This window comes from Saimiri boliviensis, chromosome 17 (assembly GCF_048565385.1).
Source record: "Saimiri boliviensis isolate mSaiBol1 chromosome 17, mSaiBol1.pri, whole genome shotgun sequence".
Taxonomy (NCBI): Eukaryota; Metazoa; Chordata; class Mammalia; order Primates; family Cebidae; genus Saimiri; species Saimiri boliviensis.
The window spans coordinates 57,617,300-57,644,443 of record NC_133465.1 but is presented as its reverse complement, the minus strand read 5'-3'; the positions used below and the strand labels follow the sequence as shown (position 1 = coordinate 57,644,443).

At 50.8% G+C, this 27,144-nt stretch overlaps 1 protein-coding gene across 2 annotated transcripts in view; it reads right to left on the bottom strand.

Annotated features, from left to right (window-relative positions):
- AXIN2 (axin 2) overlaps nucleotides 1-26,839 on the bottom strand; it is a 30,504-nt gene extending 3,665 nt beyond the window's left edge. The window contains exons 1-9 of one of the 2 annotated variants that reach the window (XM_039476600.2): nucleotides 26,024-26,839; nucleotides 17,749-17,889; nucleotides 9,592-9,694; nucleotides 6,084-6,224; nucleotides 5,093-5,601; nucleotides 4,639-4,833; nucleotides 4,088-4,321; nucleotides 3,385-3,480; nucleotides 1,647-1,814 (exon numbers count right to left, since the gene is read on the bottom strand). In XM_039476600.2, coding sequence (XP_039332534.1) covers nucleotides 1,647-1,814; nucleotides 3,385-3,480; nucleotides 4,088-4,321; nucleotides 4,639-4,833; nucleotides 5,093-5,601; nucleotides 6,084-6,224; nucleotides 9,592-9,694; nucleotides 17,749-17,889; nucleotides 26,024-26,838 — 2,402 coding nt within the window. In that variant the 5' untranslated portion in view covers nucleotide 26,839. The remainder of the gene's footprint in view (nucleotides 1-1,646; nucleotides 1,815-3,384; nucleotides 3,481-4,087; nucleotides 4,322-4,638; nucleotides 4,834-5,092; nucleotides 5,602-6,083; nucleotides 6,225-9,591; nucleotides 9,695-17,748; nucleotides 17,890-26,023) is intronic. The other variant, XM_039476605.2, reaches the window with a different exon arrangement.
- Nucleotides 26,840-27,144: the final 305 nt, after the last annotated feature.

The window sequence follows — 27,144 nt, the reverse complement described above, 5'->3', positions numbered from 1 at the left end:
ATGTGGCCAGAGCAGCTGAGGGAGGCACCTTCCCTGCACGCCTCTGCCAGCGCCACACGCTCCTCTCCCGAGGTCACCTGCAGCTCCTCTCCAAGTCCAGCCAAGACAAAGCCAAGATCCAAGTGAATCCCCAGAGGGGCACACTTGTGTAATTAGCTTCACCTTGTGTCTTTTCAAGATAAAAGCAGCAGCAGCAGCCAGGCCTATCCCCCATCCCCTTGACACCTTTTCACAATTGTTTCTGCCCAGGTGTAAAAGGGGAATATCCAGGCCCAGGGACACACCCTGCTGGTCAATCACCCCCAGGGGCTCAGTCCAACCTCCACCCTCCCCGCTGCGAAGAGAATCCAACCCCTGCCCAAACTCACTCCCAGATGAAGGTGGCTGGTGAAACTCCACAGGGCCTGCTCTAGAGGGGTGGGTGTCTCAGAGTGCGCGGGTGACTCGGCCACATCCAGGAGCCCGTGCCCACCTGGCAGGTTACTAAGTGCTAGTCAGAGTTCTCCACTCACACCCCTGGCTATGGTGTCGGCACTGGATTAACACCTACTGGGCATGGGTTGTGGTCCCGCACCGGCCCACAGCACACAGCTGAGAAGCTGGAACGAACTCTCAGTGTAGACCCCAGAGTGAGCACCACCTTAAACTAATGTGTCCCTATCTCACCCTGGTCCTGGCCTGAAGCCCTAAAGCTGAGACAGAACTGGAGCAGAATCCACATGTTCTCTTGAGCTACAGGCCACGGAGAGGGCCAAGGGGGGACCCGGGTGAACCGAGGCTGAGCCATCACCTGCTCATTATCAGGAAGGTGATCAAGAGAAGCAGGAGTGGCCTAAGGCTGGCCCTCATTCTCAGCTCCTGAATCCTCTCAAGGGCCCTAAAAGGTCAGCGTGGACCTTCTCCAGGCACCTCTGTCCACTCTGCAGACAAGGTAAGGAGGCCCGGAAGCTCCCTTCCTGAGGCCCCTGCAGGGGAGAAGGCAGTGAGGCCCAGGGCAGGAAGAAGAGCCTGCCCTCTTCACCCTGTGCCCACCCACAGGTCCAGCCCCTTCTTTGTTATGGACAAAGGCGCATCTCTGCTTCAAATGGCCCATAAAAACCAGGGAGGTAGCTCTCCAGGTGGAAAGGCAGGCTAAGAAAACCGCTGCTAACTTTTCCCAGCCAGGGCCTCTGACTATTTGGAGCCTTCAATGTGGGGGTCTCTCCTAAACCCAAGGCAGAAGGGCGGTGCTTCCACTCCCTCCTCCTACTCAGTGTGCCTGTCCCTCTTTTTCCTCCTCCCTCTCTGCTCTACGGCAGGTAAAGCCTCTGCAGGGTAGCCTGAGCCCCTCTCCTCCTGTAGGAGCAAGCAGCCGCTCCTTTTCTCCTCAATCTGGTTCACCTGGTGGAAATACCTGGCCAGGTCCCCAAAGAACCCTCCACGCAGTCTCCCTCTTGCAGCTGCTGCTTTATTATTGCTGCTGGTGGTGAGGGGAGAGAGGAAACGAGAAGGAGCCTCCGTGTCCCTGGCAGCCTCCCCCAGCGCCTGCGCAGCCCCCGCCCGCCCTGCCCCGCCCAGGTCTGCTCAGCCAGGGGAGCAGCCCCAGGTTCTGGCTCTTGGTTCTGAGCAAACAAACTGAGAGCAGAAGAAAGCCACAGGACTCTTACCTATAATTTCCCTTTTTGCTGAGCTGCTCTTTAAAGTGGCCCAGGGTCAAACTCTGAGCCTTCAGCATCCTCCGGTATGGAATTTCTTCCCCACAGAAAAAGTAAGTGACAACCAACTCACTGGCCTGGAGCGCGTGGACACCTGCCAGCTTCTTTGGCTCTTTGTGACTGAAAATAAGACGGAGTGGAACAAGTTCAGCATTTTAAGGCAGACACACATCTAAAGCAAACACAAACATGTACAGATGTGCACAAGTGGCAGGGTCGCTGAACTCTAGGGCTGCAGTTGTAAGCCCCAGGTGGGGGCCGGGCAGAGCCCCACATCCCAGAGGCAGCCAGCTCTGGGGGCCACGCAGGCCAACCCCACACGCTCTGCATGGAGCACGCAGAAGAGGATGCTTTCCTTTTGGCCGTACAGAATAATACCATTTCCCGACTGCCACCAAATGAAGGCATACAGCAGGCTCTTTCAGCTTAGCGTCATGGGGTACTTCCTCAAGAAGATGAGAGAAGAGAAATTATCACAGAGATGCTGGGTCTCACCTGGACTGACAGTGCTGAAGAGACAAATCGGAGCAGGACAGCCCTAAGGATGGCAGGAACTCCGAATGCCTAAAGCCCACTCCTTATTCCCGCAGAATGAGAACAACTAAGGGGTTATCCCACAGTCACGTTCATTTCCCCATTTGTTCTGAGTTTGCAGAGTGGCTTGAAAAAAAAGCTGCTAGGCTGGGTGTGGTGGCTCACACCTGTAATCCCAGCACTCTGGGAGGCTCAGGTGGGCGGATCATTTGAGGCCAAGAGTTCAAGACCAGTCTGGCCAACAGGGTGAAACCTCATCTCTACTAAAAATACAAAAAATGAGCTGGGCATGGTGGCGGGCACCTGCAATCCCAGCTACTCCAGAGGCTGAGGCAGGAGAATCACCTGAACCTGGGAGGCAGAGGTTGCAGTGAGCCGAGATTCTGCCACTGCATTCCAGCCTGGGCAGAAGAGCGAGACTCCGTCTCAAAAAAATAAAAAATAAAAATAAAAAAAGGAAAAAAAGCAGCTGGGCCAGACCCAAACAGCGGATACACTTAGGGTCAACCAATTAAAACAATGAAAGGGTCCAGGGTCCAGGGTGGGGGCCTATTGAGGACTTCAAATACTGCTCATTGCTCAGGATAAAGAAACTAAGGAAGAAAACTTTCTTTAGAGCGTTTCAGATCTCTTTAGTAGATTTCTTTTTAATTGTGCCACCTGTAATTAAACTGAGCCGGCTTCTCAATCTACTTTGAAAGAGACTAAATTTACAAAAAGAATCACTGCCCAACTTAGGGGAAGATATTCTGTCTTCCCTAAGCGAAAACACAAGATGGTCCCCGTCCATCTCTGCCACAGTGGAGAATGATCTTTCTGCTCAGGGGTGACAAATGTTTCCAGTGCTACTAACTTGCAAGTTGAATGGGGGCAACTTTTCCAGGTGAATTTGAGGTCCCTTCTACCCTTCTGCTAATGGCTTCATGTCCCAGTTTTCAATTTGCTTATGACCAGAAAATCTTTTGCTATGACGCATCTCTCGGCAGGACAGGTTTTCCCATGGATCATCTATGTTTGCTGTTCCTCACCACTAGCACAAAAATCAAGGTGATTTTAAATACCAAAAAAATTTTCACAAAAATCAAATTCCAGACAGCGAATACTCTGAAACATAAACCACTCGGCAGATCTCATAATGCCAGATAAAGACACTCACTCTTCTGGAGCCAGGCTCGGATTGGAGAAGGGCGTGGCTCCCACCTGGACAGCGGCCGAGTGACTCCTGTCCCTCTGCTGACTGGCCAGGCAGCACCTGAGGACACAGCCAGGGCGCGGGATTTAGAGGTGCACTCTTGTCCCCAGAGCAGTTGCGGAGCAGACAGAAAATTACTCTCTTTGGCCTCCTGAAGAGACACGAACCCGACTTCCATCCCTATTGAGACCCAACCAAGTCCCTGGGTTAAAAGTGGCTGAAGAGGCCAGGAAGATGTCTTGGGATGGCTATTCTAAGCCCCTCAGGGAGCCTAGCACGGGACACTGTCCACCCCAGCAAAGGGCTGAGGGCTCCTGATCTGACACCCTCATGGCTTCTTATCCGCTCAGCTAGCCAGCCTTTGACAATCAAGACGTTGGTAAGAAATGGGATTTGTGAGGAATTACTCAAATTCATGCTCCCAAACCTAGGCATGACTCGCCTAACAGATTCTGGCTTAACTCTCTCTGGTAGAATGAACATAACTGAAGAGAACAATTTCTAGAAGCTGGAAAGGAGACTCTTACTCATCCAGAAGTTAATTCCTTCTCTCTTGGAAGGGTTTGAAACCCAGGCAGAAAAAGAGGCCCTCCCCATTAGCCACAGACCTCCTTCTCCGCCCAAACCCAAGCCCTGCCTCAACGTACCACCCCTCACGTCCACTCACCGCTGTTTTGGGGGCTTAGACACCTCAGCCAGCCTGCGACAGGCCTCCTCCAGTTGAGCCAGAGTGTTGGGTGGGGTCAGGGGAGGCATTGCAGGGTCCTGCGTGAACAGGTGAGCACGGGGGGCGCTGCGGGGGTGCCCACCATTGCCCCCTAACAGGTGGTGCCGGCTGGCTCGTTCGCCCGGAGACGAGCGGGCAGATTCCAACGGGTAGGTCCTTTTTGTGCTTTGGGCACTAAACAAGGAATGAGCAGAGAGAAAACAGAAGGAAAGAAACTGGGTTAGAAGAACTGGAAAATGTGACTTCAATAGAAACTTGTCTATTCTGCTCAGAGAGAGAGAAGAAAAAAATAACTACCATAACACGAACAGGGGTCAGTGCCAAAACATGACATTTTTGTGGTCTGCTCAGTCCAACGTTTAATATTAAGATGGCAGGAGCAAACAGTCACATTTGTATTCGGCAGACTGCAAAAATAGCCATTCCCACAATACCTCCGTACTGAGTGCCCATGACCCTCGCGGCCGCCAACGGCGGCAAGCGGTGTTTACCTATGGGGCTTGGGCTTGCTCTGCCGCTCACTCTCCAGCATCCACTGCCAGACATCCTGCGACCTGTCTCCTTCCTCCCGGGGAAGCTGCAGGGCCCCGGCTCCGCCGGGGGCCCCTCCTTCCCTGGCGGGCAGAGTCAGGCCCGGCTCCGTGCCTTTCCCATTGCGTTTGGGCAAAGTACTGCCTCTGCTGCCGCTGTGGGGAACCAAGAACCACACCCAACCCAGAGACCCGGTTAAATCTCCGGGGCTCCTAGAATCAGACAATGCAGCAAGCACGGGGCGATGACACGAAAAGACCCATGCACCTGCTCCCCACACCCTCACCCGGCCGTGCCCTCTGCCACCCTCTTAGAAACGAAATGCCTGTGATGTGGCTCCCACCTCACACCTGCCCAGGGACCTGGCTGGGAGACAAGCCCCACACGGGACACTGCGGTCTGCCTGGCACTTACCCAAACTGCTCGCCAGGCACGGTTTCCGGAGCCTTAGAGTGGCTTTTGCATTTTGAGTAGCAGTAATACTCAGAGCCCCCGGGGCAGAAGCAGTGAACCCGCTGCGTGGCCTCCGCCTCGATCTCCTCCTTGGTCTTAGGGACGGCGTGGTGGTGGATATAGTGGTGGTGGACATGCTTCGTCGTCTGCTTGGTCACAAAGCCCTTGCCCCCGAGGAGGGGGCAGGCGCCTGGTGAGGCGTTGGCGGGAGGCAGCTTACCACCGGGCGGGAGCAGGGAGTGGTACTGCGGGTGGTGGTGGTGGTGGTCCGGGGAGCGGGAGCGGGGACTGTAGCGGCCTACGCCCGGGGACTGGCAGCCAGGGGTCTTGAGGACCCTGGACAGGTGATCGTCCAGGATTGTCTGCGGGTCCTCCTCGTAGCTGCCGGAGGGCAGTAGGGAAAGGGGGTGCTGCGTGGGTGCCCCCTCCCGCGAACTGAGTGTAAGCTCAGAGGCCTCCTTCTCTTCATCCTGAAAGGGAAGACGTCAGAAGGGGAAGTGACCCAGAAAGCAGGAGGGCCCCTGAGGCCCTGGGGTTGCAACATTCGGCCCCATATGCAGGAGCACGCACGCCCATGTGCACTCCCACAGCCACGCCTACGTGCACACCCGCACACAACCCATGCGCAAGCGCACATCCTCATGCAACCCGCACACTCGCACGCAACCCACACGCATGCACACACCCCCCAAGCAACCCACATACCTAGGCAAGCAACCCAGGTGCATGCGGACACCTTCAGACAACCCACACACATGCGCACACAACCCAGGCTCATGCGCACACCCACATGCTACCCACACACATGCGCATGCAAACCACACACACGTGCGCGCAGCCCACGCACATGAGCACAGCCTTACACAGCACAGCACATGCGCACACAGAACCCACACTCTCACGTGCGCGCACGCCTTGGGCGGAAGCAGGGAGAAAGCCTAGGCCATGTTACCTCTCGGATCTGCTGCAGGCGCTCCTCCAGGCTGTGGCGGCTCTCCAGCTCCAGTTTCAGCTTCTCCAGCCTCGAGATGAGCTCAGCCGCAAAGGTGGCGGGTTCCACGGGGGTCATCTCCTTGGGCAGGCGGTGGGTTCTCTATCGGATGTGGAAAGGAAAGGGAGGAGGCACGTTCAGCAGGCCGGGCAGGCAGTGACTTGGCCGGAGCTTCCCGTGCCAGGCGCTGCGCACCGCGAACCCATGTTCGGGTGGAGAGTGGATGGCAAGGCGGCCTGGGCTGCTCGGGACTTAAATGCGCTAGCGCCATGGCCTCATGGAGAGCCATGGTCCCCACCAGCGTTTGCCTTGGGCAGGAGCAGTTGGTCGCACTCCGAGAGGCCCTGCTTGTTCTCTCTGTAGTACAACCAGCCCATCAGTAGCTACTCTGAAGTAGAAAATCTTCAAAGACTGTTGTCAAACATCAAAAAAAAAAAGCAGCCCTCTGAGGTGGGGAGGGGAGAGACCAACTCAAGGAATAAAAAGTAGAATCTAAACAGAAGGGAGTTGAAAATTTAAAAAAGTAAGATTGGAAAGGAGGTGGGAGGGAGGAAAGGTGGGGGGGAAGGGAGTCAAACGGCCTGGATCAGAGAAGAAGTGGTAATTTATTTCCTGGCCGCACACTGCGCACCTTTGAGGTGGTGTTGTCTCAACACTGTCCTCGATCTCCCTCGTTTTTCTCCTTCCCTCCTCCCTCTCTCTTTGTACAGAAAATGAAGAAAGCTGCTGCAGGCTAGTAGCAGAACACTGCTGAGCTTGGCTGCCTGAAGCTGATCTATCAAGGGAAAAGGGAACATCTCCAAATCAAGTGCAGAATATAAAAAGGCACCGAGTATGCCTGCCAAAAGCAGCAAACAGAGAGAACCCCTGCTGCCCAGCTTTCTGTGCTTTTCCTGTCATCTCGCTCCCCCCACCCCACCCCCCACCTCTCCACTTGTTCTACCTCCTTCTTCCTAATCTCCCTCTTGCTTGGCTTTCTTTGGGGTGGGGTGGGGGGAGCAAAAAGCTAACTTGCAAAGGCCAGCATCTCCCCCAGCTGAAAGATGGGCCTCGCCACAGCAACCATTTAGCCGCAGAAACTGAGAGGGGAGAGAAAGGCTCCTGTGTAGGTGGCCATTGTCACATAGCCCCCGATCAAAGCGCTGCCTGATGGAGAAAGTCGATTTGCACACCCCAGGACAAAATCATCTCATTTACAAGCTTGGGCAATAGAACTTTTCTTTGTTAACGCACATATCCCCCAATCAAAAAAAAAAAAAAACAATAATAGTATGTCATGAATGCTTGTAATCTATGGTGGGAAGAGATGCTAGAGGTTCCCAGAAAACCAATTTTAATATGCTAATTTTAAAAGAAGGTAAGTCTGCACTTGTCTGTGTGAGGAGCTTTCTGAGAAGAGCTATAGTTTGTGTACTAAGGCAACACGGGATTCGCAATTCAATGTGTTAAGTTTTTAAACACAAGATAATGGGACAGACAACTGGACTCTGAAGCTGCCAGGAAGGATTCATAAACACCTGCTGTGAGCTGGGTGCTTTCCTCCCCTCCTTAAAGAGGAGTGTCCTTGCAACCTGGGTCTGAAGGTATTGTAAACAGCACAGCCGTAAAATGGGAATGTAGATGGGGAAGTTCTCTTGAGTAGAGCCATGTGCTTGCTGCTTTAGAGGACATGGAAATAAACGGAGAGGTCCCAGAAAAGACCTTTATCCACCATCTCAGTCACAGGAAGAAGCTGCTCAGGAGATCCTCACTTCTAAACACCCCGTACATTCGGCACTTGATAGGCACAGACTCACCAGCAGGCACTAGGCCAAGTTTGGAGTTCGGGAGGAACAGCTACCCTCTACCAGGGCTTCAGAAGCCAGGAGGAGAAATGGTCAAGTCAGTAGATAAATGGATGGCTAAAATCAGTGACTAAAATGTCTTGGAGTCCTGTGGTTGACACAAGAATAGAATGTCCTAAGGGGACAGAGGTGCCTTATTCATTCAAATGTTTATTGAGCACCTATTATGTGTCAGATACTGTTCGAGTCTCTGTGGATACCCAAGTTAACAGAAGAGATAAAACTCCCTCCCCTCAGAGGGCTTCCATTCCAGTGGAAAATACAGTGAGCTCACCAAGCTGTAGAGAAGCATGGATCATCTAGCATTTCTTGGTTTCGGGGAACATAGTGCTTCCATTTCTTTCTCATAGGGAACTTTTTTTTGAATTCAGAAAATGTAAAGGTTCGCCGGGCGCGGTGGCTCAAGCCTGTAATCCCAGCACTTTGGGAGGCCGAGGCGGGTGGATCACGAGGTCAAGAGATCGAGACCATCCTAGTCAACATGGTGAAACCCCGTCTCTACTAAAAATACAAAAAATTAGCTGGGCATGGTGGCGCTTGCCTGTAATCCCAGCTACTCAGGAGGCTGAGGCAGGAGAATTGCCTGAACCCAGGAGGCGGAGGTTGCGGTGAGATGAGATCGCACCATTGCACTCCAGCCTGGGTAACAAGAGCGAAACTCCGTCTCAAAAAAAAAAAAAAAAAAAAAGAAAATGTAAAAGTTCAAAAATAGGTCACTGATTCTCTGATACAGTCTGGATGTTGGTCCCCCCCAAATCTCATGTTGAAATATGATCCCCAATGTTGGAAGTGGGCCTAGTGGGGGGTGTTTGGGTGCTTGGTGCCCTCGCTGCAGTAATGAGCAAGTCTTCTCTGTTCATATGAGATCTGGTTGTCTGAAAGAACATGGCACCGCCCACCCCCCCAAACCCCAGCTTGCTGCTTCTCTCCCTATGTTACAAAGGGGCTCCCCTTCCCCTTCCATTATGATTGGAAGCTCCCCAAAACCCTCACCAGAAGCAGATGTTGGCGCCATGCTTCCTGTACAGCCTGCAGATCTATGAAGCAAAACCTCTTTTCTTTTCTTGAAATGGGAGTCTTGCTGTGTCGCCCAGGCTGGAGTGCAGTGGCATGATCTCGGCTCACCACAACCTCCACCTCCTAGGTTCAAGCGATTCTCCTGCCTCAACCCCGAGTAGCTGGGATTACAGGTGCGCGCCACCACACCTGGCTTATCTTTGCATTTTTGGTAAAGATGATTTCACTGTGTTAGCCAGGACAGTCTCCATCTCCTGACCTTGTGATCTGCCCGCCTCGGCCTCCCAAAGTGCTGAGATTACAGGCATGAGCCACCCCACCAGGCCGGCCATAAACCACCTTTCTTTATAAACTACTCAGCTCCAGTTATTCCTTTATTGCAAAACTGACTGATACCTCATAATCACGTCACTGTGCTCAACATCACAACCCCAAAAACCATGTAATGTCTACTGTCCAGGTCTTTTCTCTCTCTTTGCCCTAGGAGACCTTAGGTACTGCTCTTTCCTACCTTTCCTATACCTTCCCCCTTCCACCTCCCCTTCCTTTTCTTTAGGACTCAACATGGCAGAATAAACAGCTGCCTCCTCGCTCCAGACTGTACTCACCGGAAAATGAGGTAGAGACACTTGGCCATTGGCCTTCACACTGCGATGCATTTCTCTCTGGAGCTGTTTCTTACTCCCCACGCGATAAGGAGGAATTCCATCTCTAAGGGAAAGGAAAAGACAGAATCCACAGGCTTACGAGGATGCCTTCAGCACACGGGCTACTCCCATACGCCATCCTGAGATCCCGCCAACAGGGCCCCCGGCTTCCACAGGAGTGTCACATGTCTCCAGATACCATCAGTGCTCCCACAGCTAAGGATCCACCCAATACCAAATTTCAATCCTGCCCATCAATGATCTATGGAAACTTGGCTCCCTCGAATGCAGGAGCATCTACTTGGAAAGAGCCTGGAAGGCTCATCTCTTGGGCTATGTCTTAGATCTGGGTTACACTCCAGCCAGCCCAGAGCAAGGGCTCCCCTGTTTTACAAGTACCCCGAGAGTAGGAGATTCTTGGTCCCCAGTGGTCCTCCTGGGAGTCTTGTTGCCACCACCTCAAACCAGGAACCAGTGCCTTACAGAGAGGGCCAGGGCAGAAAAGTTGTAGGATAAGGACCAAACCCACAGAGGGCTAGGTCGGGCGTTAGCAAAGCATGGTGACTCTCCGAGTCAACCCTCGGTTGCTTCCAAATGTATTCTTTTTAGAAGCCACCACGGGGTAATTAGTAAAAAGAATATATAACAGACATTTTGGCCCCTTCTCTCAGCTCCAAACCCTGCCAGCCCCAACCAACACATTCTCAAAGGCACATGACCAATGTGGGCATGAAGAGAAAAGCCCCTACTGTGTGATGGTCTGTGCAATTCATGTAAAGATTTTAGCACCTACTATGTGCCAGACCTTGTCCTAGGCACTAGGCAGGAGAACAGTAGACAAAGTGAATACATAATTCAAACAACTGCCCTCCTGAAGCTTATATTCTAATGGGGAGGCACAGGCAATGAGCAAAGTAAAAATTGGTGTGTTAGTGGTATATACTATGAATAAAAACACAGCAGGAAAAGGAGAGAGAATCACTAGTGGGGAGGGGGGAGGGGGTAAGTTGCAAATTTAAATTGGATGTGGGTATCAACGAAGTCCTTATTGAGAAAGTGACCTTTGGGCAAAGACCTGAAGAAGTATGGGTCTCTATGTCCTTCATCATTATATATATATATATATATATATATATATATATTTTTTTTTTTTTTTGAGACAGAGTTTCGCTCTTGTTACCCAGGCTGGAGTGCAATGGCACGATCTCGGCTCACCGCAACCTCCGCCTCCTGAGTTCAAGCAATTCTCTTGCCTCAGCCTCCTGAGTAGCTGGGATTACAGGCACGTGCCACCATGCCCAGCTAATTTTTTGTATTTTTAGTAGAGACGGGGTTTCACCATGTTGACCAGGATGGTCTCGATCTCTCGACCTCGTGATCCACCCGCCTCGGCCTCCCAAAGTGCTGGGATTACAGGCTTGAGCCACCGCACCCGGCTCATCATTACATTTTTAAAAACAAAACATTAACAAGTGGAAGAATCTTTAAAAAGCAAGCCTACACTCCAGCTAGTGTGCACTACAGCCATGACCTAGAGTTGCCATGATTTTTTCCAAAAAAATAATTTCCTTCTTAAAAACAGTAGAATGGTCAAGGCGTGACTATTTTCCTATTGATGTCCCGTCGGGAGACCATTTGTTTACAAAAGCCTCAGGGTGCAAACATTTTCATAATGAATCATACTTGGAGGCTGTAATTATTGCAGTTGGGTGTTTGGCTACTTCCCTTTCCCTAGTGTTTGGTTCATTATAGGGTGGAAGAAAAAAACCTTAGGATCATCAAGAGTAGGTGAAAGGTGAAAATCAGCAATGTCTAAAACTACCTGGGGAGCAGCCAGGAGTAACTGGTCAACCTCTAGCTCCTTATCTGAAATACCCTGGAATTCTAAAGTAGCTGCATTTTCAGGAAGCCTGCTGACTAGGTGAGAAAACAGGACCACATGGGACAGTAAATATTCCAGTAGATCAAAGAACCAATGTATGTTAACCAAACCTTGGCTATGGAGTGCAGAAAGGATAATTGCATTGAGGGGAGTAGGGAAGGCTAAGGAGAGAGATCAGTATCCAAAACAAGTTACCCCAAGTGTGACTTCTGTCCCAGAGAAAGCTGAGTATGGAGCAGAGACAGGCAGAGCTTTGTGGGAAGGATTAGCAGCTGGCTGACCAGTGCTGGAGAAACCCATCTCCACTCAGCCTCCTACTCGTGAGGCCGGCACTTGACTAAGCCCACCTAAAGATCACTTATCAAAACCCAGTGTCTTCACCTAGGGTAGTTCAGCAGGCACAGCTGAAAACTGGACTTACAAGCGTGCCTGGCTTGACCAGAAACCAAATCCCACCCAAGGCAACTGATCTCAACCTGAGAGTGGCAGCTCCTAGGTACTGAGTCCCTACTGCGGGTCAGACATCGATTGGAGGTATAATCAGACTCCATTCTCATAAGGACTTTAATGAGCCACACTTGACAGATGACCAGAAAAGCTCAACAGCTCACCTAGTGTTACAGTCAACAGCAGATTGAGAACTCACACCCAAGCCACAGCTGGACTCCAGACAGGCAACTGTAACAACCTACTTGGTCCTCATTTCAAGATGCCCTTCCCAGCCCCAACCAGCAGTCAAGCTTTCTGATGGTCTGAACGTGGAGGTGCTATTTCCTAAGCCCCAGGCAGTCACCTGACATTCAGGACCGATGAGGGGGAAATCTGTGGAATGTTCTGGAAAGTCCTCCCCAACTGCCAAGTACTCACTGGCTATGGGGCATGCCAGGTGGTTCCCAAGGCATGCTGAATATCCCCATCTCTCACTTAAAATACTTTGTATGGTGGGGGTGGCAGGGGGACAGGGTGTCCCACTGATTAGGCTCATGCTGGTCTAACCAAATTCTGCTGCCCTAGGGCTGTGAAGCAACATCTACCCTCTATCTTCAAGATAGTGGATGACTCTGCTCCAGGTCTCTTCCTGATCCTGGGGGCAGGAGTCAAGCACTCCATGGACCCCACCATGACACGAGCGACTCTTCAAGGGTCCTCTAAGAGTTTCCCACCCATCCCCTCCAAGCCGCTGAAGTTTCCACTGGTAGCTTTCACTTTCCTCCTTTTCCTTCTCCCAGATGAAAGTCAGTGGTAGAGCTTTCATGCCTCTTCTTCCATATAAGGTTTAAAAAAAGAAAACAGAATGGGGATAGGGATGGGGAGGGGAGCAGATAACTGCAATACTGAAGGCCAAAGGAACAAGCGATTTCATAAGCACCTCATACCCCCACCACACACACACACACACACACACACACACTCTCTCTCTCACTCTCTCTCTCTCTCTATTATCTAGGGCAGGTGAAGGACTAAACTGCTGGAAAGGCAACTTGTAACCAGAGCGGAAAAGAAAGATGTCAGCCCATAGAAGCTCAGAAAGGCTTAACAGGCGCCTTCAAGGAAATGTGGCTTTAATTCCCTCCAGCCAAGAATCTTCTTCCAAAACAGCCCCTCATTCCAAAAGGGGGCCTCTCCTTTTATTCGAGCTCTAGAAGTCTGTGATCAGTTTCCTGGCTGCTCAAGCCTGTGGGCTGGAGAGCACCAGAGTTTTGGTCCCTATACAGTCTCCTTTAATTATAAACATTGGAGTTAACGAGCCTGCTGCCGGGCCCAGCTGTTTCTGGGGAGCACAGTTTTGAAGTGTGGACTCCACTTAGCTGCCATTTGAGCTGAGCCAATTAGCTTAGCCTTTTGACTCAGCTGTGCCCGACCTAACCTGAATGTCATTTTCTGGCAACTTTGAAATAGCAGACTCATGCACACATGTGTCCACTCGCATCTTCATTTGGCAACCATTCTGAAGGCGGCCTCTGATCACAGCCAACATCAAAAGCTTGGTTTGTAGGAAAAGGTTAATATTTGAAGTTCACTCAGATGCATTTCCTGGTGTCCAAAGTAAACCCCCATAAATACAATACAAAAAAATACAAATAAATAACTCGCGACATTCCCTGTGTGGAACACCAAAAAATCACCTTGTGCTGATTTTGGGACATGTGGAGCAGAAACAACATACAAACGTAGCTGATCCTGATTATAAGAGCAGCTCCTCGCAGAAAGAAGAGACAGAGGCCTCCACGCCACTGACTTAGCTTTCATGAATCCTGGCAACCACTAACCATGGCTACACTTGGGTGGCAAAGAGCCTGCTGCTTCTGAGGTTTTCAGCCCCTTCTCTCCATCCTCCTAAGCCTCATGCCCTGGAATGGCCCCACAAGCCTTCTGCCTCCAATGCTCCAAAGATTTTGGTGGGAGTCTGGCAGTTAATGTTAAAAAAAAAAAATTTTTTTAAGCCATTTCTTCCAAGAATGCAGGTTTCAGAGTAACAGGCTCATAAAACAGCCTTTTCAGAGGCCTGTGATGGAGACCCAAATCCCCAGCCATCTTTAACAGGGCTTTTTACTTAGCAGGAAAACAGAAGTCAAGAGTAGGCGTTGGGAGAAGGCAGTGATTTCTTTAAGGCCCCTGCCTGCTCTGCACACTCAGGCCCCGGCGTGTGGCTCCCTGGAATAACCGAATGCAGGCCAGCGCTGCCCCAACTTCTACCCAGGCCTCTTGCAAAGGCCCCCGGGACTTAATTGGTTCTGTCGCAAATGAGACGATTGCTTTCCTGGGCTTGTGTCTAATGAACTCCAACCTTCTGGAGTCTATTGAAGGCTGCCTGTGACCCCCTCTCTCCCCCTCCCCCCTCCCCAGCCCTGTTGCCTCCCCGGCTCCCAGCAGGGCAGCCAGCCCCCTCCCTAGCCCCTCACAGCCCACACTGGCCATTGTGACGGGGAGAAACAGCCAGGGCTCTTTTCATGCTTTATGGGGCGCTCCTATTCACTTGTTCAAGGAAATTTCAAAGGGGCCTGCTACCCTCTTATCCCCTCTAAGCTTCCCGGGATGAACAATGGGCTGAAAGCGATTCAGTTCAGCTTTTCATCCCCCACACACTTTATTTCTCGCCCGGCGCTCTCATCTGCACGAGGCCCACAATTGGCAGAGCTCTGAAGAGGGGGTCTAATCCCAGCCCTGGGAATCCCGGTGACCGCCCGGCACTGGGCAGGATCACACACACCCAGGACCAGTCAGCCAGAGAACATGCTGCATGGCCAAGTCTGCTGGCAGCAGAGTAGGGAGGGCCCCAGAGACCCCCATGCCTGGCACCCCACAGCAGCTTAAGTGCAAACAAGTTTGGAGAGCCTTCTGATGTTTTCTAGTGATCCCCACTAGAGGCAGCGTGAGACAATGTGCAAGAGACAGTGATCCCACATGGATGCAGCTGCCCTCCCAGTTAGTATAAATGCCCAGGTGGGCACAACTGTGCCAGTTAATCTGATAACCTGCCCGCTTGGTTGGGAGAGGGCACAGAGCTGCCCAACACCAGCAGAACGAACGGCCAACACCATCCCCACGGGGCTCCAAGCCTTGCAGGTACCTCCTCATGGCTTTCTGGTTTACTCATTTTCCATCCAAGGTGGCTGTGCCCCAGGATAGGCTTGTTACCACTCACAGGTGCTGCCACCAGGGACCCAAAGGTATCTACTATGCCCCAAAGAGGGAGCTGCTGCATGAGGGACTTGCCCTCTCCTGTCTGTGTATCAAAGTGGACCGCACTGACCTACACACTAACCCTTGCCACTTAGAATAGGGACTGGCCGAGGTAACCTTTCTGATCCCTGAAAAGTGGCTCCCCCATGCTTGGAATCCAAAGTGCTTCAGCTAAAGAGGGAAGGGTGAGAGCTTTAAAGTCACCTCTAAATAAAATAGTTTTTCTTCTGGGAAGGGGATAAAAGAATAGTAAATAAATGGGAGGCTGCAGGGGAGAACTCAAGAACCTGCTCCCTTCTACCCCTCCCTTGAACCAGCCCTTCTAAAAAGCAATCTGATTACTAAGAAATGTAAATAAAAGAAACTCAAAGTGGCTCAAAGGTCTCATGACCAACTGGTCCTATTCACAGATGCCCTGTTGAGAACCTCGTGCCTGGGGGAAGGGCAGAGCGGGCAAAGTAGAGGGGCCTGTGTCTGGTCTGGACCTGAGGTATGTCTGGGAGGAGCATGGCTGTGGAAACTCTGGGCCTTATTTCCTCATCTGTAAAGTCTGCCTGCCTACCTTTCTGATTGGGTCTTGTGAGGATCAAACAGAAATAAGTATGGGACTCCACCCAAGTTATCTCATCATGAACCCAGAATAACACCTCAATGATGGCGACTGACATGCAGCCAAGGACCAGGAAGCAGGCCAAAAATAGTCTCTAAGAAAGCTCAACAGAAGTCTTAGAGTCTTAAGTAAACGGCATCTGACTTAGGAGATTCACTCAATGCCTTCATTCAATTTCAACTTACTCTTATTTTACCCATAACACTTAAGATTCCCACACCATCCACAAATTAATAAATGCTATAGGAGGAATGTTTGCTAGAAGCAAGCACATAGACAGCAAAACATGACAGCAGGAAGAATAAAAAGGAGAGAAACTTTTCAAAGGGGAAAGGGTCAGGTAACTCTCTACACCCTCACGGCCTATGAGAGAAATACTACAACAAAGTATAAAAACAGATCTTGATATTATTTGGATAACTGAGGGATAAATTATAACTTCTCTAACACTATTCAGTGATTCAGAGCAAAATGCATTCTAAGAAATACATCCACCAAAAAAATTATCAAAGGATGATCTTTTCAAGTATGGATACTGCATTTAGTCAATATGGAAAAATCACTTCTGTGAAACTTCTCCTTTCTCCATATTGTAAATTTCTTATGTCTCCATATTGGATGAAAGATGTGTACTAATGCCAAAATGCTATTTTTATTAAAATTTAATCTTTTACCTTAAGGATCTCTCTCCCTTTACTAACTAGGGAATTTGAGGTAACACGATAAAAGCCACCAGCAAAATAAATACTAGGTTCCCAAACTCACCTCATCAACTTTCTCTCCAGTTGGTCCCATGCCATAGGCCAGGCAACAGGACACTGGCCAATAAAAACCAGATAGTTTCAAACAAACTGGAAGAATAGATGGTCTAGTTTTAGAAAGCTAAAAGGAACAAACTCTAAATAAGTGTGCCAGAACTTACACAGTTCAATGGATTTGCCTTTCAAAACTGTTCCCTTAGCAGGCGAAATTCTGACTCCAAAACACTGAAAAGCTTTCAAAGACCATTTCTCGAACAATGATTCTCAACTGGGTGTTGGGTGAGAAGCCTGTGGGGAATTTCACCCATCCCCAGGCTCCGCTCTGGGTTTCCTGGGCCAAAACCTCAAAGGGTCGCAGGAGATGGGGATACCCAGGCCACAGCTACTCAGCCCTCCTCATGAGACTCATTGAGGATCACTGCTCTCCAGCCACAGAGGTTGCCATGACTTGACTTCATATGACCTAAAATTCAAATCATTACCTTGACTAAGAGCCTTCTGACCTCATCAGACCGCACCAATGTCTTGGACTATTTTCAAAAATCAAAGGCCATCTGCCAAAGAGCCAAGATAAGACACTGCTTTGGAGAGAGCGCCTACTTAGGGTGCTCAGTATCTAACAGAGTAGGCACTCCACCCACACTTACTGAATAAACGATGTCCATTTAAAAACATAACAAGGCGGAACACACAGTGACTCTTCAGAGGTTCCTGGCTTTCTCACCCCCACTTGCTATGCCTTTTCCTCCAAAAACAATGAATACCTAACATAGACCCTTCTAATGCCGTATTGTCTCTCAGCTGTTGGTTCTGCAGACAGGATACCTGGGTTTCCGGACCAGCCAAGCAACTGTTCCCACAGGGACAACCAGATGATGGCAATCAGAAGGTTTTTTAAACTCAAGGATCTATTGATATTCACTCATCCCTAATCTTCCACTGTCCTTTAGTTTTCTTCTGTTACAATATCCTCCCAACTTTCAAAGCTCTAAGCGTTACCCCACCCAGATGACCATGTCCCCCTCCTCAACCAGCATCAGACTCCCCTCCCACCAAACCAGTGTTCATACACGCACAGGTGGGGTCTGCAAGGCCAGGGAGGATGATGGACGATTCTGCCTACGTGCCCAGGTGGTTCACACCCCCAAGCAAGCCCACAGAAGGGCGGCCAGGATACTCACACGCTGCTGTCTGTCATGGACATGGAATCATCCGTCAGCGCGTCACTGGATATTTCACTGTCATTGGCGCTGGTGGCTGGTGCAAAGACATAGCCGGAACCTACGTGGTAAGGGCTAACGGGATCGCTCCTCTTGAAGGACCTATGGGCAAAGTACAACAGTGGTTCAGTCACTGACCCTCACCAGAAACCCAGGTCATCAGGTGACCCCAGGACAACCCAGCGCACCATCCCAACAATCTGTTCAATGCAAGCCTGCTGCCTGAGTCCAGCTGCTCACCTGGGCAGAAAGCAGGGGCCACAAAAGGGAGGCCTCCCGAGCCACCAACTCACCCTGGGGAGAAAGCAAGCTGGTTCCTCTGCCCCCAGTGGTAGGTCAGCCAGGGCACAGAGTATTCCAGAGGCAGCACAGGAGATTCTGTGAAGTTCTAAATGCATACTTAGAGGAAGGAACAGAACTCTGCTCTAGGACAGAAAGCCATGGACTGGAAGAGAGGAACAAGTCAGGGAAGATGACCTCTCTCTCCACTCCACCTCCCTATCCAGTCCTGCACCAAAAGAACGTAACTTCAGGGCCCCAAGACATCTTAAGTATCCAGACTCCCTGTCTGGGGTCTGTTAGCCTAGTCTAGAGATACAAACAGCTAGAGGCCAGTGTGGCCTTCTCACTTTGATCCTGGGCCCACAGTGAGCTAGACAGACGGGACAGAAAAGTTCAAGACAACGTTCAGGACTCCAGTCCCACCTGTGAGCTCTGCCACGAGCCACTGCCATGCCCCTTCCCCCACCCCACCGGCCTCCTTTCCCCAGGGCTGGCTAGTGCTGCAGGATTCAAATGAGCAGCACAGCTGTTTCAAAGGAAGGCCCAGCCCCTCCTCCGGTGTCTCCAGCCCTTTTGTTTCAATGGCCTCTGGCTCCTCATTTCACCCTCTTGATCTCCTTCCAGAACCACCAGTGTGCAGGCCTCCTGCTGGGCCGCATTCCTCTTGTGTCACCAGTGAGGGGCTTAAGTAGGGGGGAGGGGCGGCTAGGTGGGCAGGCTGCAGGGTTAGAGCCCGAAGTGGCAGGAGGCCTGTTTACAAAGACCCTGGCATCCTCCACTGGTCCCAACGAGTCTATGCCAGCAGCAAAGAAATCAAGCGAGGGAGACAAGAAAGGCTCAGAAAAGAGGAGATTCTATTAGTTCGCAGTAGCTGCTCTATAAGGAGGCCGTGGGGCTGGCAAATGAAAAGGACCCTCGAAAGGTGACAGTCAGCTGTCTGCACATGTTCACCAAGCTCCTACTCACTTGCTATGTGCTGAACTCTGGTCTCCCAGCACTCATGGCCCGGTGGGGGCATGTCACCATACTGTAGGGGTGTCACGAGGGAAGTATGCTCAGAGTAATCGTGGGCCCGTGAGGAGGGGGAAGGATAACGGGACTGCCCATTCTGTAGACAAGGCCCTTGGAGTCCGGAAGTCCAGCAGCCTGCCCCAGATCACACAGCTAGAACTGATGGGCATGGATTGAGTCACACGGCTCTCAATCAGACTGCCTCCCAATACGAAGACTAGACTCAACCTGTTTCCAACTTCTCATAGAATGAAGAGCAGGATATGAGTGACTCAGTATAGGGAACCCAGATGACGGGGAGAGAGCGTTTCTAGGAGGGAAGGTTGGGGATGGCTCCCTGGGGCAGGTGGGACTGAGGTGCACTGTGACAGACGAGCAGGAGTTTGAGGAGATGACCGACACCCAGGACTGGACAAACGGAAAGGCAGTGAAAAGCTGTCCCTAGACTAGGGAGCGAGAAAGGGGTCTAATTAGCAGGCAACAGAGGCCTGGCGAAGACAAGGAAGTCCATCTTCAGCGCAAGGTCCGAGTCCTGTCTTAGCTGGATGGGGAAGGGCCAGGAGGCCGGGGGACAGCAGGGATGGCAGGGGACCGGCAGGGAGAAAGCATTCCCATCAGCACATAGGATCCGAGGTCTGTCACCAGGCTGGACTGAAGGGAGGGGGAGGTGGGGGCAGGGAGCCCAGATCCTCACACAATTTGGTGTGAGGGTCTGTCTCAACAGGGGATGGCTGGGATGGAAAAGAAGTTGGGAGAGGCAGTTCCTGCCTTTAAGGAGTTTGCACTTGTTAGAGTCACCAAACACACAAAAAGGGTCATAAACTTTCTAAGCCAGGAGGGACCCTTGAAATCAGCACAGCCATCCAAGGAGGTAACTGGGCCCCACGTGGGCCAAAGGCCTTCTCAGACTTGGCCAGAGGAGCTGGGCCACAGCTGTGCCCTGGATCTGGTCTGGCTACATCAAGTCAGATCTTAGAAATATGCTGTACACACAGAACTGACCAGAAGGCGCAGACCAGGGGCTGCACATGAATCTCGCCACACTTTTGACCAAGTGACCCTGTGACTGTCCCTTGGACACTCTGACCCTGTTCTCCTATCTGTAGAGGGCAGGAAGTCTCACGACCTCCTGGGATTGTTTGGTGAAGATTAAATGAAATTGGTAAGATCGTCCAGGCCTTCTTCCCGGTCCATGTGTCCTCAATCCAGAATTCCCCAACACCAAAGGCAGGGCGGAGTGCTGAGAGTAAGAAACAAAACCAAGTTCCTTCTTCTGGAGAAGGCTGATTCAGTGAAAACGGACTGCTATTTGGGGGGCGGCGGGGGCGCTCTCTGTTCAGCATCCCACCAGAGGAAGAACAGGGGGAAATGAGCTTCAAAAGTGAGAAAGAAAAAGGTACTTCTAAATGGTCAGAGGAAATTCATAGAGTAGGTGGGGAAAGGAGGTAACATCACCCAAGTCTTTGAAACGGGCCAAAGTGCCCAGCTACCGGTTGCGCACGTGAGGTGTGGCTACGCCTCAAAGCAGGAGGTACAAGATGAGTTCCTTGGGGCCTTTTCCTGTTGTTGGAATCCGGTGATGAGGCCATTCTGTAAACTCTCGGTAGGGACCAAATGTCAGAGGCTGGGCACTGCTGCCGGCATAGCTGTGGGCCCGCTGGGCTCAGTCGCAGCCTCTGCAGACCTGAGACGTGAGCACCCACCTGAAGAGCAGGCAGTTGGATCACGGCCCTCTGCACCCAGTTCTTAGGGCCTCCAAATGAACCAACAAAGCCAAGTAATATGCGGGAAATCGCAGGAATATTCCAAAGAAAACCAAGCACCAACAGAGAGCTCTGGCCAGGCACGGTGGCTCACGCCTGTAATCCCAGCACTTTGGGAGCCCACGGCGGGTGGATCACCTGAGACTGGAAGTTTGAGACCAGCCTGACCAACATGGAAAAACCCTGCCTCTACTAAAAATACAAAATGAGCCAGGCGTGGTGGCTGGCACATGCCTATAATCTCAGCTACTCGGGAAGTTGAGGCAGGAGAATTGCTTGAACCCGGGAGGCGGAGGTTGCAGTGAGCTGAGACTGAGCCACTGCACTTCAGACTAGGTGACAGAGTGAGACTTCATCTCAAAAAATAAAAGGGGGTGGGGGTAGGGAGAGAGCTCCTATTTTCTCAAATACCCTAATTTCCTTTCACTTGTATCATGATAACTTCATTGTGCTTTATAATGACAGGGCACTGGTGTCTCCATGTTGAACGCCTGTCCTGTGAAACCAGACTGTAAGCTCCATGAGGGGTAGCCCCGTCCTCACACGGATCTCCGATGCTGAAAGTAATGGGTGGCACACGGCAGGGACTCAAAACCTCGCTGAATCTCCTTGAAGAACCTAAGAGCATCCGATGGGTGGCTGGGAAGTTTCTTAGTTTAACAGGCATGGCGCAACACCGAAAAAGCCAGAACAGCCTTAAATAGCATTCAGACATGCTTCCTTCCATCTCCTCAGTCCTGCTATCTTAGTGGTATTAACACATCAACCATGTTGCCAATGTAAGAGCTATACTTCAACCTCTGTGAGGAGAAAATGACTCAATAGAAAATTCCTTCCTCCCAGCAAAAAAGACACCTAACTCAAACCCCATGCGTGCTCACACAGCTTTTCACTCGTCTAACACACAGATCCCAAAATAAACTTGTCTCCCTTCACTTCCAAAATAGAGGACTACTGTGTGACCAGTAATTAAAAATGGAATATACTGCTCTTAACTCAGTTGACTGCAATAAAGTACTTGGATTTTCCTACAATCATAACAAGATGGGGCAGAGAGAGGGGGCAGGGTTGTGGGGAGAGGCAGAGCCTGTTTTTCAGAACCCAGACTTTTGTCCAAAGTGCCACATAATTTTAAGAAAATGGAGTGGGGCTGTTTTCTTGTGATTACTTTAAAAAAAAAAAAAAAGAGGTGGGGGAAGAAACTCAACCATGCTACAGTAATTGTACCCAGATGCTTTATTTCTTCAGGACTGTTGTGCTTCCAGTTGCTGCAAGGATTTTAAATCCCTACGGAGAGTAGAGGCCTACGCTGCACATTCTGCGTCAGCCTCACATCCACAGACACAGTCTGCGATCTCAGTAAGCAAAGGGTTTTCAGCCTGCAGGTGGCAGAGACCCCTGGAACCTTTAGGGAAGGGAGGTACGGGTTGCTTTCTATGGGTTGTTTTCCTCTATGCTGTTCTTATCTCCTCTTAATGAGATGCTGTGGCCCCGCCCCATCCCCACAGACCAGAGGGAATCTCCACCCGGAGTACAGAACTGATCCAACAGAACTGACCATAAGGGGTTTTCTTCCTCTTCCCTCCTCCTCCTCCCTCCTCCTCCTCCCTCCTCCTCCAGGTCCCTTCTCAAAACAATGCAACTTCAAAAGTATTTGCTTCTAAGTCTGTGCGTTTAGGGCTTTCCAAGAGCCCTCTGAAAATTTACTCACAAGGTCACTGCCCAAAAGGCAATACCCTCTTCAACAAGCGTTTTCTAAGGCAAGATCAAGGGGCACTCGGCAAGGGGCCAGGACTCCAACTGCACTGGGCAACCGGGCCTTTTGAACACAGGCAAACTTTTACAAGTGTATCTTAGCAAACTGCCTTCACCAAAGCTTCCATCCTCTAATTGCGGACTACTGCTTCCAGCATATCTTTCCTATGGCATCATTTTCTTTGATAATTGAAGCCAAGCTTGATTCCAATGGCTCCGCACAAAAACGGGCCTCATCAGCGAGTTCTTTCAGAGAACGGGAAGCGGCACTGGGAGCCAGCAGAGGGCCATCTGCTGGGCCTGGCTTCTTTTAAGGGAAGCCAGAGCAGAGGGCCCGAGGGGAGGCAGATGAGCCCCACCCTGGGCAGGACACACAAGGCCCTGCGCAGAAAGGCGAGGACACAGGGAGGGCTCTGTGCACCCAGGACCGTATTCTCCTCCCCAAAATAAATGCTAGGCCCAGCGCCTAATCCCACAACCCCCTCACACACACACCTCGACACTGTGCGTGTGTTTGTGTGCCGGGGTTTTTACACGTGCTCCTACCAACAAGTGGCTTTTGCTCTAGGTTATTTATAGAGAGCGTCAAAAGCCCAGGCATCCCCCTCAACCACTCAGCCCAGAGTCCTGCCCTCTGAGGATAATTCCTGCTCTTCCGCCCCAACTATTTATATTAAACCTGACACCAAATCAGTAAGGACACAAACAAGTCGTTAAAAACGAGGCTCCTTTGAGTGCCCAAGGTAAACACAGAGCTTGCAAGGCTGGCCAGTGCCCCGGGCATCCGGCTGGGAGCAGCCGGTGAAGAAAGACCCTCCTTAGCAGGACTCACATTTCTGTTTCATTCATTTTACTAACTTAGTAAGCCCATCCCAGATGCCAGGTACTCTGCAGGATGAGTTAGTGTGTGCAGGAGGGAAGGGGTGTACTTAAAAACCTTAGATGGGATCCCTACATTCCAAGAACTACCTGGAAAAAGACTTCAGTTTAAAAAGGAAATTGAGGCATGGGGGACAGGGAGCCACTTTAAAACATTACAATGAAAGCTAGGCTGAGCCAAGAGTTACCCTTTCAAAGGTGACATCCCAACCTCGTTGCCCTTTTTACATTAACATTATTAATTATACTAATTATAACACTTAGCAGTTGTTCGCAATGTTTCTCTTTACAAAAGGCTTTCATGTTTATTACTGTGGTCCTAGTAACAATCCTCTGATACAGACAGAAGAAACGGGGCCCACCCATTTTACCGATAGGCACATGTGGGTCAGAAGGCTTCAACACACAGTGGACCGGGCTGGAACGAAAACCCTTGAATAACTCAGCAGACCTTTCAATATGCTCTGCACACCCTCGAATATCTTGCACGTTAAAATGAAGTTAGATCATCTGGCTGTGTCTTAAATTCTCTTTAAATATGCCCAGTTGAGACGCGTGAGCTTCAGAGTCCATAAGATGCTTCATTTCAACCCAAAGGTGGGAGAAGGCACACGTGAATCTAGCATGGAAACTCTCAGGTCACTGACAAGCTGTCACCTCTTTATCAATGATGTCCACAGCTCACAGCCAACAAGGCGGTACTGGAAGACAGGAGCTTCTGCCTTCCGGATCTCAAAAGCTTCAGGAGCTGAATCCTAGTCATATCCCAGTGAGGTAAGCCCAGGATGGGTCTCAACTGCTCACCCACAAAGGGGAGGGTTCACAGCAGAGCCCTGCCTGGGGAGGGCGTCCAAAACCACACACTGTGCTATTTACCAAGGTGACACTCCAGTCCCCACAGTGGGAAACACAGAAGCCACCATCAAGAGGCCCCCAGAGAAGCAGCCTTTACCATGGCCCTTCAGTAGTCTTGGCTCTGGCTGCCAGGCTAGAGGGCAAGGGGGTCAGCACCAGGCGTTTACCCAAATGTTCTCATAATGGTGCAGGCACGCATAGCAATTGCCCAGCGACTGACCCGCTGCAGAGGCCAGACCCAGGATCTACCTCCCAAACAACCTGACTCCCTAAGCATAAAGATGCCGAAACAACTCCTCAGGACCCTGTGCTTCCTTGCAAAAGTCAACCTCATTCCACTTAGGTGTAGACCAGATGTCTGAGTAAAACTGGTTCCAAAGTCATAAGTGCGCCCCCTGGTGGTTGAAGAATAAGCCCTTCCCCTCCTCACCAGCAGTCAACTCGTCCCTAAATCCTGGCATGCTAGGCTCAGACCCGGGAACCCCGAGTGGCTCCAGATCAACCATCTGGTGCCCACCTCTCTTCCTGCTGCTGGAAACTAGACACCACACCCTACAGAGAAAGGGAAATCCGGAGGCAGCTATCAGATCGCATCCTGGGCCCCTAACACACAGAGAAATCCACACAGACAGCAAGATAAACCCTTCAGATAGCAGTTAAGTGAAGTCCCATCCCCTGTCCTGTCATAAACCACACCCCAGAATTAAGAGGCTCATTCTCTTTTTGGATACTTGGAAATGGGGAGAAGGGAAGAAAACCGAAAAACTCATTCTAACAAGAGGTCTGAAGTTTCCTCCAAAGGTCAAGAATCTTAAGACTTGGCCATTATGCAAAGAACTATTTGTCTTTGAAGCCTCAAAGAGAAAGTACTCCAGAGCCCCAGTACTCCCGGGCCAAGATCTCTTCTCCATCAGCACTAACAAAATAATCAACTGAAGTCTTCCCCTTGGACTCATGCGCATTTAAAACCTGGATTAATATACAGCAGGCTCTAAAGCCAAGGGTCCTTCATTTAGGAAAATCACAGGACCTTCCCTAGTTAGAGGCCTTTCTTGCTGGGTAAATATCTAATTCTACAAAGGGAACCACAAGCTCAGTTAAGCCAATTGCTGGCTCTTATCTTAACAGAAAAGTTAAAAAAAAAAAAAAAAAACCACTTACCCCTCAATGGGTGCACACGTTATTTCCTGCGCCTCCACCACAACCCAGCTGCCTCCCTAGCCACATTAATTCCACCCTCTACTCATTAGTGGTGAAGTGACCCCTTCCAAAACCGGTGCTTAGTGGATCTGGTGACTCAGAGGCATCAAAAGCTGCTGTCTGTCTGTCTCTGTGTCTGTCTCTGTCTCTGTCTCTGTCTCTGTCTCTCTCTCTCTCTCTCCCCCCCACCCACCTTCTGAGACACTAGCCCAGGATAATAAGTAACCCACATTAGTGTATATTGCTTGCCACTGTTTGATGTCAGCACTGAAAGACTGCAGGTATTTAGCTGTGTGTGCATCACTCTTCCCCTCTTTAAACAACAAAAAGCAAGATCAAAAAGGGTTCATGGCCAGCAGTCCCAGCTCTCAACAGACCTCTGTCAGTCTCTGGAGCACACCCATCCATCCATCCACCGGACTTAACTCAAAACATCTGCAAAGTCCACATCAGCAGCCCACCCGCCCCACCAGCCCCTGTCCAAGTGTTACCTGTATCCACTGTCAACCGTTTCCGTGGACCTCACACTTGCTGTCGCCCTCAGAGTTTTGCTGGACAAGCCAACCACAGTTGGCGAAAGTTTGCACTTGAAGTCGGCACAAGTCCACTCCTCTTCTTCGTTCAAGGTGGGGAGATAGCCACACACCACCTTTAGGCTCCCCAGTCCCCCGTTACTCATGTAAGCTGTGTTTTCTCCCCCACTCCTCACATATTCGAGGTATATATCAGAAGTCAAAAACATCTGGTAGGCATTTTCCTCCATCACCGACTGGATCTCCGTCTGCGCCTGGTCAAACATGATGGAATCAATCTGCTGCTTCTTGATGCCGTCTCTTATGTAGGTCTTGGTGGCAGGCTTCAGCTGCTTGGAGACAATGCTGTTGTTCTCAATGTACCTTTTGTAGATCGCTTTGGCTACTCGTAAAGTTTTGGTATCCTTCAGGTTCATCTGCCTGAATCCATTGCAGGCAAACCAGAAGTCTAAGGTATCCACGCATTTCTCCCTCTCCAGGAAAGTCCGGAAGAGGTAAGCACCGTCTTGATCGCCCAACAAGGAGTGCAAGGACTTGGTCCACCTGGTCAGAGGGGAATCAGGGGATGCTCGCCCCTCCGGCTCCCCCAGCCCATCTTCGTTCCGCCTGGTGTTGGAAGAGACAGGCATGGGTTTGGTGACCTGGCTCTTCCCCACCCCTGGCTGACACGGTGGGGTCTCCCCTTCTTCCCCTGGCACTGGGGGCCGCGGGGCATCCTCACGGAAGCTGCTGCTGGGGTCCGGGAGGCGAGTCACCAACACCGCGCTACTCATGGTGAGGGAGCTCTTCCCACTGAGTTTGGGAATTTTTTCTTCTTCTTCCAGTTCCTCTCAGCAATCGGCGTGGTCTGTCTCTCTCAAGTCAGCAGGGGCTCATCTGAGCCTCCTCTCTGGAAAGAAAAGGAAGGGGGGAGGTGGGGAGAGAGAAAAGGGTATTGATCTAATCAAAACCAGATCTACCCAACATCAAAGCAAGAAAGTAAACAGGCTTTTCAACTCCTCAAATTCAAATCAAGCAACCCAGCTATCTGCGAGGTGCTCATCTAAAGTATCAGACGCTGCTTTTCAAAGGCGAAATCT